General features: G+C 46.2%; 5 protein-coding genes across 5 annotated transcripts; 1 reads left to right on the plus strand and 4 right to left on the minus strand.

The window, feature by feature from the left end:
• Positions 1-2,490: 2,490 nt before the first annotated feature.
• On the minus strand, positions 2,491-3,328 carry EsH8_VII_001116 (aromatic alcohol reductase; the record flags this gene model as incomplete). The annotated part of the gene is made up of 2 exons (XM_083271249.1): positions 2,491-2,523; positions 2,609-3,328. 2 exons carry the CDS (start codon positions 3,326-3,328, stop codon positions 2,491-2,493), a joined length of 753 nt encoding a protein of 250 aa, XP_083128806.1.
• A 2,102-nt stretch (positions 3,329-5,430) lies between these two features.
• On the minus strand, positions 5,431-6,894 carry EsH8_VII_001117 (F-box protein; the record flags this gene model as incomplete). Its single annotated transcript, XM_083271250.1, has 1 exon — positions 5,431-6,894. One exon carries the CDS (start codon positions 6,892-6,894, stop codon positions 5,431-5,433), a length of 1,464 nt encoding a protein of 487 aa, XP_083128807.1.
• A 1,215-nt stretch (positions 6,895-8,109) lies between these two features.
• EsH8_VII_001118 (uncharacterized protein) lies at positions 8,110-8,858 on the minus strand (the record flags this gene model as incomplete). Its single annotated transcript, XM_083271251.1, has 2 exons — positions 8,110-8,602; positions 8,806-8,858. The coding sequence occupies 2 exons, from the start codon at positions 8,856-8,858 to the stop codon at positions 8,110-8,112; spliced, it is 546 nt and encodes a 181-aa protein (XP_083128808.1).
• Positions 8,859-8,996: 138 nt separating this feature from the next.
• On the minus strand, positions 8,997-9,825 carry EsH8_VII_001119 (uncharacterized protein; the record flags this gene model as incomplete). Its single annotated transcript, XM_083271252.1, has 3 exons — positions 8,997-9,514; positions 9,565-9,718; positions 9,778-9,825. 3 exons carry the CDS (start codon positions 9,823-9,825, stop codon positions 8,997-8,999), a joined length of 720 nt encoding a protein of 239 aa, XP_083128809.1.
• A 491-nt stretch (positions 9,826-10,316) lies between these two features.
• EsH8_VII_001120 (M1 family metallopeptidase) lies at positions 10,317-12,746 on the plus strand (the record flags this gene model as incomplete). Its single annotated transcript, XM_083271253.1, has 8 exons — positions 10,317-10,354; positions 10,442-10,494; positions 10,653-11,011; positions 11,092-11,176; positions 11,223-11,451; positions 11,504-11,621; positions 11,685-12,176; positions 12,252-12,746. The coding sequence occupies 8 exons, from the start codon at positions 10,317-10,319 to the stop codon at positions 12,744-12,746; spliced, it is 1,869 nt and encodes a 622-aa protein (XP_083128810.1).
• Between the last annotated feature and the right edge of the window lie 2,238 nt (positions 12,747-14,984).

Consider the following 14,984-nt stretch of genomic DNA (forward strand, 5'->3'; position numbering starts at 1 on the left):
CTGAAGAGCAGCGGGATGCGATTCAGGGGATACCGAACTCGACTTTCATACCATTCTCGGTTGATTATCCTGACATAAATCACGGACTTATATTCCGCCAGATGATTACTGCTGATGGGTTTGCCCAGGGTGTCAAAAGAGTGCCCCCTGGGTCATCACTAGAAGCAACAGTTGCCATTATGGGTGACTACTATCCTCATGCATCGTTTTGTTCACTTAGTAGCCTTAAAGATAACGGTCCTCAATCCTGTACGTTATAAACACCTACAGTGCCCACTAGAAAGCCTAGAGACACCGCTTAAGTGGCGCGGCAATGAGGTGGTGTTTTAGACTTTTGTAGTAGGCACTATACTTAGATTCTTATAATCATTATTATTAGAATGAAGCAGGGTTTAACCCTCGCGGCCTAGTGGATACATAGATAGTAGGGCCACTTTACCTCTAGCTACTTCACCTATCCTATTTATTAGAATATATTTAGATCTAATTAGAGTTAATTAAATATAGTTAGAGGGAAGTAAATATTATTCAGTAATGAATCCACAGTATAGGATGATAGTTTAAAGACAAGAGAGATCAGGCTGAAGCCTAGTAGTTAATAGGACTGCTTAAATAGTGTAACCACCAAACACCTCAGGTCAGGTAAGAAGAGGAAGCCCGACCAAAGTCCCACCTGCGCTGTAGTTAGGGAAGCTCAGGTTGGTAGGGGTTGTGCATATATGACCATGATAAATGTTAAAAGTCCCATCAAGTTGCGGGGTATATGGCACCATAACGCCTCAATTAGGAAGGCATTTGTTGGTTGTGAAGCTTTCTGGTTCCAATAGCTTTAACTGCAAGCTAAGCTCCCAGACGGGCTGCCGTTACGTGGCCCGCTTAGAACGCCTAGTCTTGATCTAGTAGGAGAAGCGATAGGCCCAGCTAAACCGTGTCGCAGTCACTTGTACATGTATCAGTCGGTTCTTATAGGGCCTAACTGAATATACATAAATGACACGTATGAACCCCGTAAGTGAGGGTAAGTAACAACCACCCGGGGTCTGCTTGAGACCGTTAAGCGTACCTATGGATGCCAAAGATCCAATAGTAAAGCTAAAAACATTCCTTTCCATCCGCATTACGCCGACATACATCCTTCCTCCTTGACCTCTTCACCTCCCAGGCGACAATCGATCTCAGAGCGCTTGCGTCCCAGTTGCCCCCCTGGGCTTATGAGGCTGGGCAATCTAGCAAGATTGAGAGTTTGGTTGTTGTCATCAGAGGGATTGCTGATGATGACATTGCGCAGGATCTGGTTATTCCAGCGCTGGGGGATAAGCCGTGGGATGTGACCACGCTTGGCGATAGGAAGCTTTTCGCTAAGCGCGAGCTTGAACCAGGGGCATCTCTGGATGATGATACTGAATGGACGTTGAAAGTAAGCAAAAAGGCTGGGGAAGTGTGTGTTATTGAAGACATTTCCATCATGTTCAGATACATCCTGGTAAAGGACGCAAGCAAGAAGAAGTAAGGGCAGGAAAAGGAATGCGTCGGCTCGCAGGATTGCTTTTCTGTGTTGTGTAAGCACATGGCTGTGGAAGTGTTGTAGATATAGCTATGAACTGTTGATTTCACTTTTTGGAAGGAATTGAGGGCGTATGGTCGACCTCATGGACTTTGTTTCTCAATGTGACTTTATGTGAACGCGAGACATGCGCGGACTTGTGCACGAGTAGCAAAATGCCTTCTCTCTATTTACATAAGGAACTGTTTTTCATGCGCGTCGTCTATACTATCAAGTCAGGAGAAGAGCCCAAAGGAATTACAATTTCTCTTTATCCAGGCTCGAACATTGTAGCAACGGGCAATTCATGTCATTTTGCTTGAGAGTAATAATTTCGTTCACAATAAGAATGGCAGTGGCACAGGATGGGACGACTAGATTGCAGCCCTATTTAACCTTAAAATGCTTTAAGCGGATGGGCTTTAAATTACACGTCTAGAGACGTACCTGTTTAATATTAAAATATTTATTGTAATTAAGTTAAATACTTATTAATATTGCTTTAATTATATTTAAAATAGGTTAAAAATGTAATTAACTAAATTGTATATAAAATATAGTCTACAGTTTTGTGCATACTTAAAGTCTTCTTTAAGTAACTTTAAACGATTTTAACATCAATTATATATTTTCTTTAGTTAAAAACTTTACTCTCCACTCTACTGCTTTATCCTTAAATAAATGAAAACAATAAACGAGATAGAAATTTATTAATGTAAATAGAAAGGGGTAGGCCTTTTAAGCTTTTAAAATTATAAATATTTAAATATTTACTAATTCATCTTAATAGCTAATTCCTTTTAATAGCTAACACCGGACCTTTCTTGATTGTGACTATCGTGATAGATTGTTCTTAGTTGAGAACTGCCCCATAGCCTGTTCTACTACCTTCTCCAACGATACCTTTGGAAGTCCGAGGAAGTCATTCATAATCTCGCCTTCCTTTTCTAGATGCCCTCCAAATCTGCCAGTGACAAATCCTGTCTCAATCAGCGCGTAAATCGCCGCAGTATCTCCAGCTGCGACTGCCAACTGTTTTTCCCGGATTAAAATCTCCGAATTTACAACGTCGGTATCAAACTTGTCCCCTGTCGCGTTTTCAATGGCGTCGAGTAACATCCTTTGCGTCAAAGCGAAATCACTCAGCCAAACGACCTTGTTCGCAGTTTCCTCCCACTTCTGCGTCAGAGCATTGACGAGCGCAAGGGCGGTGTTCTCCTCGGTTGTCGCGCTAAACCAGCCCTGGCCGTCATCCCAAAAGACAAACTTCTTGGAAGAGATGTGCATGCCTAAAAAGTCGTGTTTCGCGCTCCAACGGATCCACATGCCACAGGCAATGCTCATCCACTCCATGCGATGCTCCAGGGACCGCAAATAGTCTTGTATCTCACCCTTCTCGCGGAATACAGAACACAATGAGCGAGCGTCGAGGTTGTTATTGTTGAGACCGAATTCAGAAGGGATGTAGCGGCGGACGCGAGCTTCGATAGCAGCAGAAATTATACGGAGCTGGGTATTGACAGCTAGAGTGGTCATGCAGTTTATGACAGCGTCTTGGCCCACGAAGGCGGCAACGAGAGAGGAATGCGGGTATGTGTCGGGAATTGTAATGAAGCGAGTTGAGGGAGGTAAGTTGGTGGCCGTGGACGTGCTGGTAGTGGTTGAAGAAGCGCGTTGAACAATGGTGATTGTTAGAGACGGAGCATTGAGAAGTGCCTGAAGAATGACAGCGCCTATGGAACCGGAGGCGCCAATAATGACAATATTTTTAAAAGGAGAGGCCATCTTTCAGGACAAGGTTGTAGCTTGCGAATCTGTCTCAATTATGTGGTTGATGTCAAGAGATGAAAATTAATCAACGCAAGGTGAGCTCAAGCGTTTTATATCCTGTCTGCAGGACTGGTGATGCTCCAAGTTCCTGTGTCTTACGTATTACCAATAATTTTTCAAGTCAAACTATGCTGTAATGAAAACTCCGAATTGCCGAAAACGATATTATCAGCCTAGTTGATGAGAACTTGACGGTAACTCTGATCATTAATCAAACATCACGCCTTGCCAACTCCATTGGCCCTGATATGTTGTTAAGTCCACGGCAGTGGACCAATATGTAATGCATGGGTCCGCGTCAGCTGACGTGATTCCTGCAAAATGTGACCGAGCGAGACATAACGCTCAGTCAGCATCCTTTCGTCCTTGACGGCGCGGAATATGACATCTATATGCAAATTAGCAAGCCGCATCCAAACTGCTGCTGCTAACGGCGAGGGATCAACGCAAGTATACGCTCCCATTATCATTGTCCGGATTTACTTCGGACCAGAATTGTGGCCCTATGGCACTCGATGTTTCAATAGCCATCCGAGATACATGCAGTGCATGTATCATTGATGAGTATTCTTCATGCGTCATGCTGACACAGCTTAGGGTGAAAGTGTTCTTGTGGCGGGCGTTGTTCTGCAGGCTGCAGGTGTCAGATAGTTACGATATTCGTAATGTTGCCGGACAATCTAAAACATACGGTAACCGAATCCCGGCCGCAAGGTGTGCATCGTTCGGCAAAGTGGGCGGAGGGAAGATACCCTGCGATTGTAATCATTGACCAGCTATCCGAGATATTTCCAGGCAACCGGATGCAAACGAGCAGTATCCATCCGTCTTTTCGGAAAGCTGTCGAAGTCATCCGGTGGCAGAGGGCGCCTTTCAGATGAGTTGTGTGCGGAATCCTAAACAGACATCAGCATTCTTCCGTGTCTGGATGTACTTGGCAGTGGACATACTGAGTAGGAATATATTTCCAAACACTGTGTTTCCTCCCTGATCACCCGGCATCAAGAAACAAATTCTTTAAAGACGTAATCGTCCAAGCTTTCCCCTGTCGCCGTTCCTGATTTAGCATTTGGTTGGGAAGGACAATGTCAAAAGAATCCAACGCTCTTGGGTTGTTCCGTCTTACTCGACTTTAGAAACGATTAAAAAACTGTCGAGGCCAGAAAGGCAAACAAGGCATATACTACTGACGCAGGACAGGTGTGGTAGAGGGGTTGCGATGAGTTGCCATACTTGCATTGGAAACTGCACCACTGATTGGGCAACCTTTAAACGAATCTGGCCTGACTTATTGGAAAAAGACAACCCAGTGTTGCACCGCTGAACTGGGCGCTGGGCTCCCTGGCTACCTACCGCCAGCCTAGCTCCACCCGTACCCAGAGGTTATGTTTAGCGCCCAACTGAAGTTTCAGAGGTTCCCTCGTAGATAGATTTGGTAATCGCTGGATGATACCATCACCAGTGCCGCCCACCTCACGCGCATTGCGCAGAGTCCCGAACACACCATCAACGTCACCACGCCGAGGTATTGTATTCGCGACTGAAAAAGATACAAACACATAAGCTTGGATCACTCTCACCATGGTCATCTACGCAGACTAATATCTTATAGACAATATTGCTAGTATGACTACTTAGCCGCGACTGATTGAGATGGAAGTCGATGATGGGACGGTATTCAAGATCAATTCTCAGGCTAGTGGCTTAATGCATAGCCTGTTCTAAAGGGGTCGCAGTGTGTTGTTGATAGTCAAGTAAAGTGACGGCATGTTATTCCGTGAGATAGAAGATTGATGCCAGCGGGTTTTCCACGACCGCTTCGGCTGTTGCGCATTTGGGATTGGCATCTAGACCTGCCAATGTTGTTTGGTACAGCTCAAGTGGATGATCGATGACGCATGCATTGTAAATCATGCAACAGATGCTCCCATAACCAAATAAAAATACATTGAACTCTCTAGTATCTACATTCTCCTTCACCTTGAGTATTACCAAAGCAGTTGGTAACCTTTTTAAAAAGCTTACTACATAGCAAGCAGACCTCCGCAGCGATCACATCAAGAGGCTGAATTTCTCGCCCGGCAGGCTTCCAGGAGCTCGTTGAATGCTCTCGTGTCTCCATTCTTTGTCTCAGAAGCGCGATTCAAGACGAAATCATCGTCGTCATCTCGGGCTTTACCATCGCCCTCTTTCATATCGTCAGTACTCGGGTTATTGTCACCAAACTCCATTTCTCCATCTTCACCATCAGTATCAATCCAGGGGCTGGGTAAAACTCCAAAGTCGAATATGATGTACCGATTTGGAAGCAGCAAGGTACCAAGCTGGGACGGTTGCAAAAAATTGAGGCCATGTTTGGTCTCGTCGAAGCGAAAATCTCTCAGGTTCGGGAGCTTCTCACGAATCTTATCGAAGACGGTCTCCCACGTACCGTCATAGCTGAAAATATCATCGTCTTCAGCAAGAAATCCATAGGACCCTTTGGGTAGCCGCTGCCAGTCTTTTGTATCCAGGTTCCATTTCGCGGTGTGCTCCGTGTCGGTATGGAGGTAGGAAAGAATAAAACAGCTATCCATACGCAAGGTTTCTAGCGATTTTTGCGAGAGAACCCAGTCAAAGTGGCTGTTGTCCTTGATGACAAAGTTTCCCAAGTTTAGTGTTTTCAAACGAGGGAACACCAGACCTCCGCCATCAAAGTGGCCCGGCATGGCGCCCCAAGACTCTCTGAAGAACAGACTCAGGGCTGTCAAGTTCTCCGCAAAATGGGGAAGAATGTCGTTCTGCAAGTGACGCTCGTACTTCAAACGTTCCTCCACGAAGACGTCACGGTCAGGCCCATGCTCGTTGTATTCCTCCACGACTAAGAGGTGCAGCCGATCGATGTCGTTGGCGACGTCTTTGAACAGGCTCGACGAGGCGAAATCGTGGTGCGGCACATTTTGTAGGTTGCGGATTGTGAGAGATCGAATCTTGCTATACTCTGCAATTTTCTGAGCCGCGCGGTCTCGAATGGCTTGGAATACAGCCTTCAAAGTGTTCAGCCGGGCCTCAATCGGCTCGCCTTCGTCCTGCCAATTCTCCAAATCCCGACCATGGCAAGCCTCGGAGAAGTGCAGTTCAAGTGCTCTGATGTTTGGTAGCTCAGCAATGCGGCTGACGGCCGAAGTGAAGCCAGGGTACTTCCCCTTCTTCCAATCGCCCCAGACTTTCAAGTCCCCGATGTCGTGTGATAAGTTGTCGGGACAACTCCTTATGATAACTCTCTGGGCGGCGGTCCTCGCAGCCGCATTGTCGAGGGTCCTGTTCCATAATTTGAACTCATCATTTATGCCTTGTCTAGGAACCAGTTTGATCGTGTGATAGAGGCGTCCTGTGGCAAGCGCATTCCATTTGCGACAGACTAGTCGGGCCATGAGGAGGTCGCGCCGTACTTCCAGGGTCTTGTCAGGCTTGTCGTGTAATTCGACTAATTGGCCCAGTATTTGACCGACAATTTCGGTTGGAATGTCGTTGAACTCCATGCAGCCGGTTGTATAAGTCTGGAGGTTGTACTGGATTGCTGTTCAAGAGTGAGGGAAACGATCTAGCTTATAGGCTTTTTATTGCCAAGTCTCAGTCCAACAACGCCAACAACGTGTGGGGTGGGCACAGGCAACTACGGCAGCCTAGAGTTATGAAAGGTTGCATAGAGGCTCCTGGGCCTGAACACTGAGGCAACACGCCATACCCTGTCAGATTATGTGCACAGTGCCACAACCGGGGTATGGCGATTTCTAGCCAAGAAAAGTGTGGCTGTCCTGTCTTACGCAAGCTCAGATGCCTTTATTTCAATTAAGTCGCGTCGGTTGATTTGGCTTGCGGGCTCTCTTCCTCATAAAGCACGATGTCGGGTCGAGGTGTTCTGATTCTGCCACTCTGTCGGCGGTCATTCTAGCACACTGTTCTGCGTGGCTGTATTTTTGCGTTTTTGCGTTATCACATCGGGTGCAGACTGACGCCACTTTTGCCAAGACCAGAATTACCCATTTTTACTTCAAAAAAGCTGATATATAAACATTTAATTAGGCAAATAATTTCTAGGCGTTCATAGGTAATAAATCTAATTGGCCCTACCCCATCTTCAGCGAATGGGCGTCAGTCCGCACCCGATGGGATAGTGAGTATAGATTGGATTCAATAAGGCAGGCTCTTTGACCCTTCTTACAATCATTCCCATCTTCGCAGGTACCCCATGCTGCAGGCGAGCTGCGCTCTGGCGTGTTCCGTAAGCGCCTTGCTCGCTGCAGAGCTTAGGCGCTTGGCAGGCACTTCATAAGCCTGGAAAGCACCCCTTATACTGTCTTCTAGCTGACTGTATAGTTGTACTTATATAAAGTGAAAATAGGGTTTAAATGAAAACATTAGGTGCCACTTGTTGCTATAGGCTATATTGGCACCTACAGCTATTCCTACCTATAGGAAGAAAGGAAAAAGGAAGGAAAATACAATTAGCCCCATTTGTATCCTTATTAAAGGAACTAAAGAATAAGCTAGAATAAATAGGGTTCTAAATACTGGAATAGGGCGAGGAAGATAGCGACTAGACTGGCGATACCCTGCGCGATGCACTGCGTGCGGACGGGTGTGCTGAGGAGGTATCTTCTTCGGGTCAGTATATGCCAAACTTGTGCAAGGAATCTCCTTTCATCGGGCATGTAAACTCACCCTATTCAGAAATCCATGGTTAAGTCCGTAGCCTAGTTGGCAATGCCCGCCGATATGGCACCGCCAATCGAGTTGAGCGTCTGCGCGTCCTTGAGCGAGTGGCCCCTCGTCATACCCCCCATGATCAACTGGGACGACTTGGATACGGCCGTGAGGGGCGTCATGTCCGTTGTCCCCGTGCTAAGAATGGCGAGCAGCGTGAATATACCAGCTAAAATGATCGAAACGAGCGTCATACCGACTGACATGCCCCACTGGACGCCGCAGCTGATGCAAGTGACAATGGTAGCTACCAGGAGACCGAGGAGCCACATCCAGCTCTGAATGTGATGATGGGCGGATATCGGCTCCTCTTGCTCCTTGCGGCTGAGTTCCGCATCCGATTTGGGCTTCTTGACCAAGCCCTTGAGACTGGCGCACGAGAGGCTTTCGAATTGGCTAGTGACTGTGCTGCTGACCTTGATGAAGGAGCGGTACTGGCAGAGAAGTTCGACTATGGAAACAACCACCCTGAGTAAGACGCCACTTGAAGAAGTCAGCTGCATCAAGTCTCACTCTCACTTTTTATAAACGACAAAATCAGCGGGAGAGGACACTTACGGCCAGAGAAGCCAATAACGTGGGCTAGGGTTATTGACCGGATCCTTCATATTCATACTGAAATATGTAGTAAGCTTCTCCCATGGCCCCCCAGGTCCCCAATGACAAGACATTCGGCAGCACCGTACCGCACTAGGATGGGACCGATGATGGCCCAGCTGCAGATTGTTCCCGAGAACATGGACAATGCGGTGTTGAGGCCGACCATCAACCCAGTCCCGATCACGGCTGGGCTCCATTCAACGAACCACCCCCAATTCTCGACGAGGATGGCCGAATTCTTGTATTTACCCCAGATAAAAACCCAGGTGAATATGTGCTAGTCCCAGAGAATGCCAACGGCAAAGTTGGACGCTACCCTGAAGACAAGCGCGGCAGCGAAGACGCGCAGGAGAAAATTGACCTTTTTCATCGTCCGTTTCTCTCCTGTCGAGGCGAGGTGCATCGAGCGGATCTTCGTCGCCGTCACTGTCGCCGTGGGGAAGACGAGCTTCAGCCTCTTGGCGATCCTGATGATGAAGAAGTTGCGCATGGGCGTCGCCAGGAAGAAGCCCACGTAAGCGGTACCCAGGGTAAAGGTGACGATCTTTCCATAGTCGGCGCTAGGCACTTGCAGGAGCTGCATCTGGTTCAAAGCGGGCACCGCACTGACGAACATGTTGCTCAGGCCGCCGGCCGCCGTAGCGCTGGTTTGGATTATGGTATTCTCCTTGGGGCCAAACTTGCCGCCGAGGATTGGAAACGACTCTGGTACGAGCGAGCTGAGTGTCTTTATGATGGCGAATCCCAAGATGGACCCAAAGAGGTTAGCCGGGAAGGTGATGCCCGTCTTGAGCCCTTTGCTGCCATGTTAGACGATCCCTAAAAGCCTTGGACTTGACACTCACCCAGATAGACGTTGGCGGCGTTCACAATGCCGCCTAGGATAGCCTCAAGGACCATGCTTCGGATGCGCAGAATGTTGGTCTCATCCTCTTCTTGGGGCATCTCATCCGTGGGAAGAGGGTCAAAGAGGTTGTCCGACATGACGAGCTCACTAGACTAGCCGTTTTCATTGTGGACGAGTGGCCAATGGTGGTGGCAACTGTTTTTTCCCTCACGCGAAAGTCTTCTTCAGTAGATTTCTTGCGTCCTGCAGCCATTGTCATGTTGTCAGACCCGTTCATGTCCGTGAGAAACGATGGTAGGTGTCGGTGAACTTCGGCAGTCCCAGATCACTTTGTATCAAAGTAAAATTTGGTGAATGAGATCAAAAATCAATGTGGTGAGAGTAAACGATTCAATTTAAAAGACTGTGGACCCGAGTTGCTCGATTCAAAAAATAAAAACAAAAAAAACAAACCACAACCTAGGTCCATTCGACTGGCATTTGTATCACAAGTCGTTAAGAACGTCGACCTTGTCTCGCATATCAACTGAACTGGCGTTGTCTGGGCCGGAAAACCAGGTTATGGGCTTGGCCGCACAGTCATCTACTATAGTTGATTGATAGTCCGAAGATTGCGGCCGTGTTGAGCTACACAAAGAGCCAAAACAGCCCCCCTTGCGGCTATCTCAATAACGATGACTATAACGAGGCGTTGTAAGACGAGCCGTTATCTATGGTTACGCATGGCGCGCCAATCACAACATTATCTAGATGCAGACACACAGGCCAAGACAACTCGAGCTTAGCCCGTGCGCTAGTTAATAATTACCGGAATTGGAAATGCGGAACGACCATGCGGGGGATATATAGAGCCGAGGTTTACCCACTGTTGTTAGGAATCTTGATGACACCGTTTCTATCTCTAGCACCCCCAAGTCCAAAGATAAAGGTGTGCTAGTAACACTGTTCATCTCCAAAGAACTTATCAGCTGTTCTCGATTAACTGAAGAAGTAACCAGCTTGGTAGATTTCAGGTTCGATCAGTGGGTGTACAACCCCGTTTTCGTGACAGCGACCCTTGATAGGGCTAACTGACACACAAGACAGCAGAGCGAGCAGCCTACCACACGATATTGATAGGCAATATGTGTCTCAGGCAGCAAGTGATAGACATTCATACCAATGCCAACCTTTGCGACGTGGTTACCAAGCACACGGATCTCGAACTTACCATTGATTTCAACAAAAAGATCGTCTCTGGCACCACCACCATCACGGCTGAATCCCAGCTAGAAGCCGGCGTGAGTGAAATCGTTCTCGATACCAGTTTTCTCAAGATCAAGGGCGCCACAATCTCCGGTTGTGAAACGCCCTGGAAACTTGGCGTCAAATCCGAACCCAATGGAACGCCCCTTTTGGTTCAACTGGATAAGCCTTATCGCAAGGGCGAGACACTCAAATTGATGGTATGTTCGATGTTGCTTCGCTGCTTGCAGCGAGAGTGACTCTGTGACATCCAGAGAATCCTGACTGATATTTGGCGCAGCTCAGCTTTGAGAGTACGTCAGGGTCGACCGGTCTGCAATGGTTCAACCCCTCGCAAACCGACGACAACAAGTATCCCTTCATGTGTACGTCTTAACTTCTGTTTCATTGTAAGCTGGCTGACAAATGTAGTCTCCCAGGGGGAACCAGTGCATAGTCGCTCTATCTTCCCTTGCCAGGATACCCCATCCATCAAAACCACATTCAACATTGTCATTTACTCCGTCCTGCCCGTAGTGGCTAGCGGTATTCCAGAGCACGATCTAATTTTCTCGCCGGTTCTGGACGCATCCGAGTTGAAGCGCTACTCCTTCAAACAGACGATTCCAATTTCAAACTACCTCTTTGCCGTTGCGAGCGGGTAATTGACTCCGTACGCACAGATCGAGATCCGATCACTGACGTGACTGTAGGAACCTCGTCGGCCAGAAGGTCGCTCCTAGGAGCTATATCTATAGCTCCCCTGGTAACCTGGAAGAATGTGTAGCCGAGTTGCAGCCAGACCTTCAAGCCATAATAGAAACTGCCGAGGTTAGTTATTTGCATTTATTCAATCACTATTCTTTTTGAGCCTGGTGTTAACTGTAAATCCAGAAACTCATATTCAAGTACCCCTGGCCATTATACAACTTGGTCGTGCTCCCCAAGTCATTTCACCTGGGCGGCATGGAGAACCCGGTATTCAACTTTTACAGCGCCACCATTATTTCCGGCGACCGTGAGAATATCTCTGTTGTCGCTCATGAGTTCGCCCATAGCTTCAGTGGGAACCTGGTGACAAATGCCTCGTGGGGGCACTTTTGGCTCAATGAGGGATGGACTGTATACATCGAGCGCTACATCCTCCGTGAGCTACGTGGCGAAGAGGAAGAGACGTTCCATGCCATTGTCGGCTGGCAAGACCTCATGTACGGCATTGAATCGTACGGAGGTAGCGACAGCTGCCACACGAAGCTTGTCCTGGAATTTGAGGGTAAGCGGCCAGATGATGTTATGTCCAAAATCTCTTACGAGAAGGGCTATACATTTCTTAAATATCTGGAGTATCAGATTGGCAGAGATAAGTGGCTGGCTTTCGTTCCACATGTATGTTTTGCCTTACCTTTAATGGGCCCTTGGTGCCTTCCAAGCCGAGGCTACAATTTTGCTAATTGATTTCAGTATTTCGAAAAGTTCTTCTGCAAGGCCGTGGATTCAGCGCAGTTCAAAGACTGCCTCTTTGAGTTCTTCGCCTCGGACGCAGCGGCGATTCAGACTCTGAGAAATGTCGATTGGGAGACCTGGTACCATGCCCCTGGAGCACCTCTGAAGCCAGACTTCCAATCGAAGAGATATGACGAATGTATATACTTGTCTGACCAGTGGAAAAGCTTGTCAACCGGGGACGCTTTTCAACCCAGCGCAGACGATGTCAAGGGGTGGACCGTCAGCCAGCTTCTTGTGTTTCTCGACTTTCTCATAGAGAGCCCAGAACCGATTCCCTTGAAGGAAGCCAGTTCTCTAGGCACCTTGTATGGCGTCCAAGACTCAGCAAATTTCGAGGTCCTCTCGCGCTACCTGCGAGTAGCCCTGCGAGCCGGCGACAAGAGCATGGTGAAACGAGCTCAGGAACTTTTGGGACAGACTGGGCGCATGAAATTTGTCAGACCTTTGTAAGTAATTTCATCCTCAACAATGGTTTTGCACTACTTCAATTTCTAACCTGGATTACAGATTTGAAAGTCTTATATGCATTGACTCGTCGCTAGCTGTAGCTACTTTTTCCCAGTATAAGGAGTTTTATCACCCGACATGTGTGCGCCTTGTAGATAGCGTGCTTAAGAGCCACGGGCTTATGCCTAAGACTTGAGTTTTAGTGAGGGTTGGATGAATGGAGTAAATAGCAATAGATGTATATAATCATCTCCATTAAAGAAAATGCATCTTAACCTGCTAGGCAGTTAGAAAACAAACTATATATTGGAATAGGGCGTGGTTCAACCCACGCGGCCTATGCGGACATGTAGACAGCAGGGCCACTTTACCCCTAACTTCATCACCATCCTGTCTTTTCCTTAGTCATTAGTAGGCATTTAGGCCTAATCAGAGCAGATTAAGCCTGATTTAAGACAGATAGACATCAGAAGACACCATTACATTAACACTCCTTTCTTTATGTAATCTAGAGATCTTCTATTATTTCACTTGTATGTATATACAACTGTAGTAGAGGTGACTAATAAGCAACAAGGCAAACTCTTAACCCTCCCTATACATGTTACAGTTAGTTATCTAACAGTAGTGTTTTCTACTAACAGGCCGTTGCAGTAGATCCTTAATAGTGATTATATATACTGTAAGTTGTTGATATATAGCTAGTAGTTTGTAGGTGTATGGTGATTAGTTATATATTAATAAGGAGTTAGTGATGGTTTACTGATGTAGAATAGGGAGAGTCATTTAGAGATGAATTATAAAGTTGATTGCTAAAGAGCTATAGAAGTCTAATCTCAGGCTGCCTTAAGCTCATCCTATATATAAATCTTTAATTACTACTTAGTGTAATCTAGTAATTATTACTATAGGTATTCTGTAACTGCTTATAGATCTACTTTATAAGCGTTTATATATACTAAGTTATAATCGCTTATAGATTTCCTCTTTAACTAATTATTATCTTTATTGTATCTATATATAACTTATACTATAGTTCTTCTATATCTAAGTAAGCCCTGTTTACTACCTATGCTTATATCCTGCCTAGCTGCTAGTTCTTTAGGAGTATACTCTAGTTGATTAGGGTTATTTCTTATAGGTTGTAATATAATGCTTTTAGTAGAGAGAAGACTATAAGCAATAAAATAAGTAGGTAGCTATTACACCCTATTGTTTAAAAGCAGTAGTATAAATAGAAAATACTACCTATTAATAAAGATAAATATAAGCTTATATAGTAATATTATTTAAGAAAATAATAATAATCTATAGTATAAAAGATATAGTATAGTTAGTTTATTTAAGATTTATAAAACTAGATATAAAGAGGCTGTAATTTATACTTTTATAAATCTTAAAAGAGAATTACTTAGAAGTAGTTAAAGACTAAAACAGAAAAGGAAATCTTACTGTAGATACTCTTACTGCCTTAGTGGGGATGTACTTAAATTCTTTAGCTAGTTAGGAAGCTAAACTGTAACGCCTATATAAGAGCGATGCCTCTATATTAATATATAACGCCTGTATATTAACTTCTAAAAAAAATTAGATATTTCCAACTTTTTAAAAACTTTTTAAGTCTTAACCCTTTCTACCTGTATTGATATAGCTGTTGCCAGCCTGGAGATGTAATCTCCGGGCTCCGCTGCTGCGGTCGCTGCCGCAGCCGTTGGCCAGCGGCTGCTGCTGACCGCCTGCCCTTATTCTGGTCACGTAATCCAACAGTAACCTCCTTTACTACATCACAAGGTTGGACACATAGAGCTCCTCGAAAGCCCCGATTGGGATTCTTATACTAAAGACCTCTCTGGAGATATTCGCCGGAAGATTCTTCTCCCCACTTTAGTGAACAACATAAAGCACCCTATGGTGGCTAGGGGAACTGAGACAACCCAAAATACCCAGAAAAGGCTCTCACCAGCAGCGAATTTGCCGCCCATTGAAAATACTGCAGCCACCAAAGATACAGGAATAAAGATAGTGGCTATAGATGTAAGTTGTCCGGCATTGAGACTTTGCCTGACCGATACGGCTTGCATGTAATTCTCAAGGATGCCGTCTAGTCTGGAAACTAGCAACTGGGAAGACTCTCGTAAGTTTTGCCAGGCATCCTTTTCCTAGGGATCCACGGAGTCACCCAGGGCATCAATGTTCCGTCGGAGTTCAGCCTAGCCGTCATTACGGGCGGTATTCTGGCAG

The sequence above is a fragment of the Colletotrichum jinshuiense genome, chromosome 7, assembly GCF_051148585.1.
Source record: "Colletotrichum jinshuiense chromosome 7, complete sequence".
Taxonomy (NCBI): domain Eukaryota; kingdom Fungi; phylum Ascomycota; class Sordariomycetes; order Glomerellales; family Glomerellaceae; genus Colletotrichum; species Colletotrichum jinshuiense.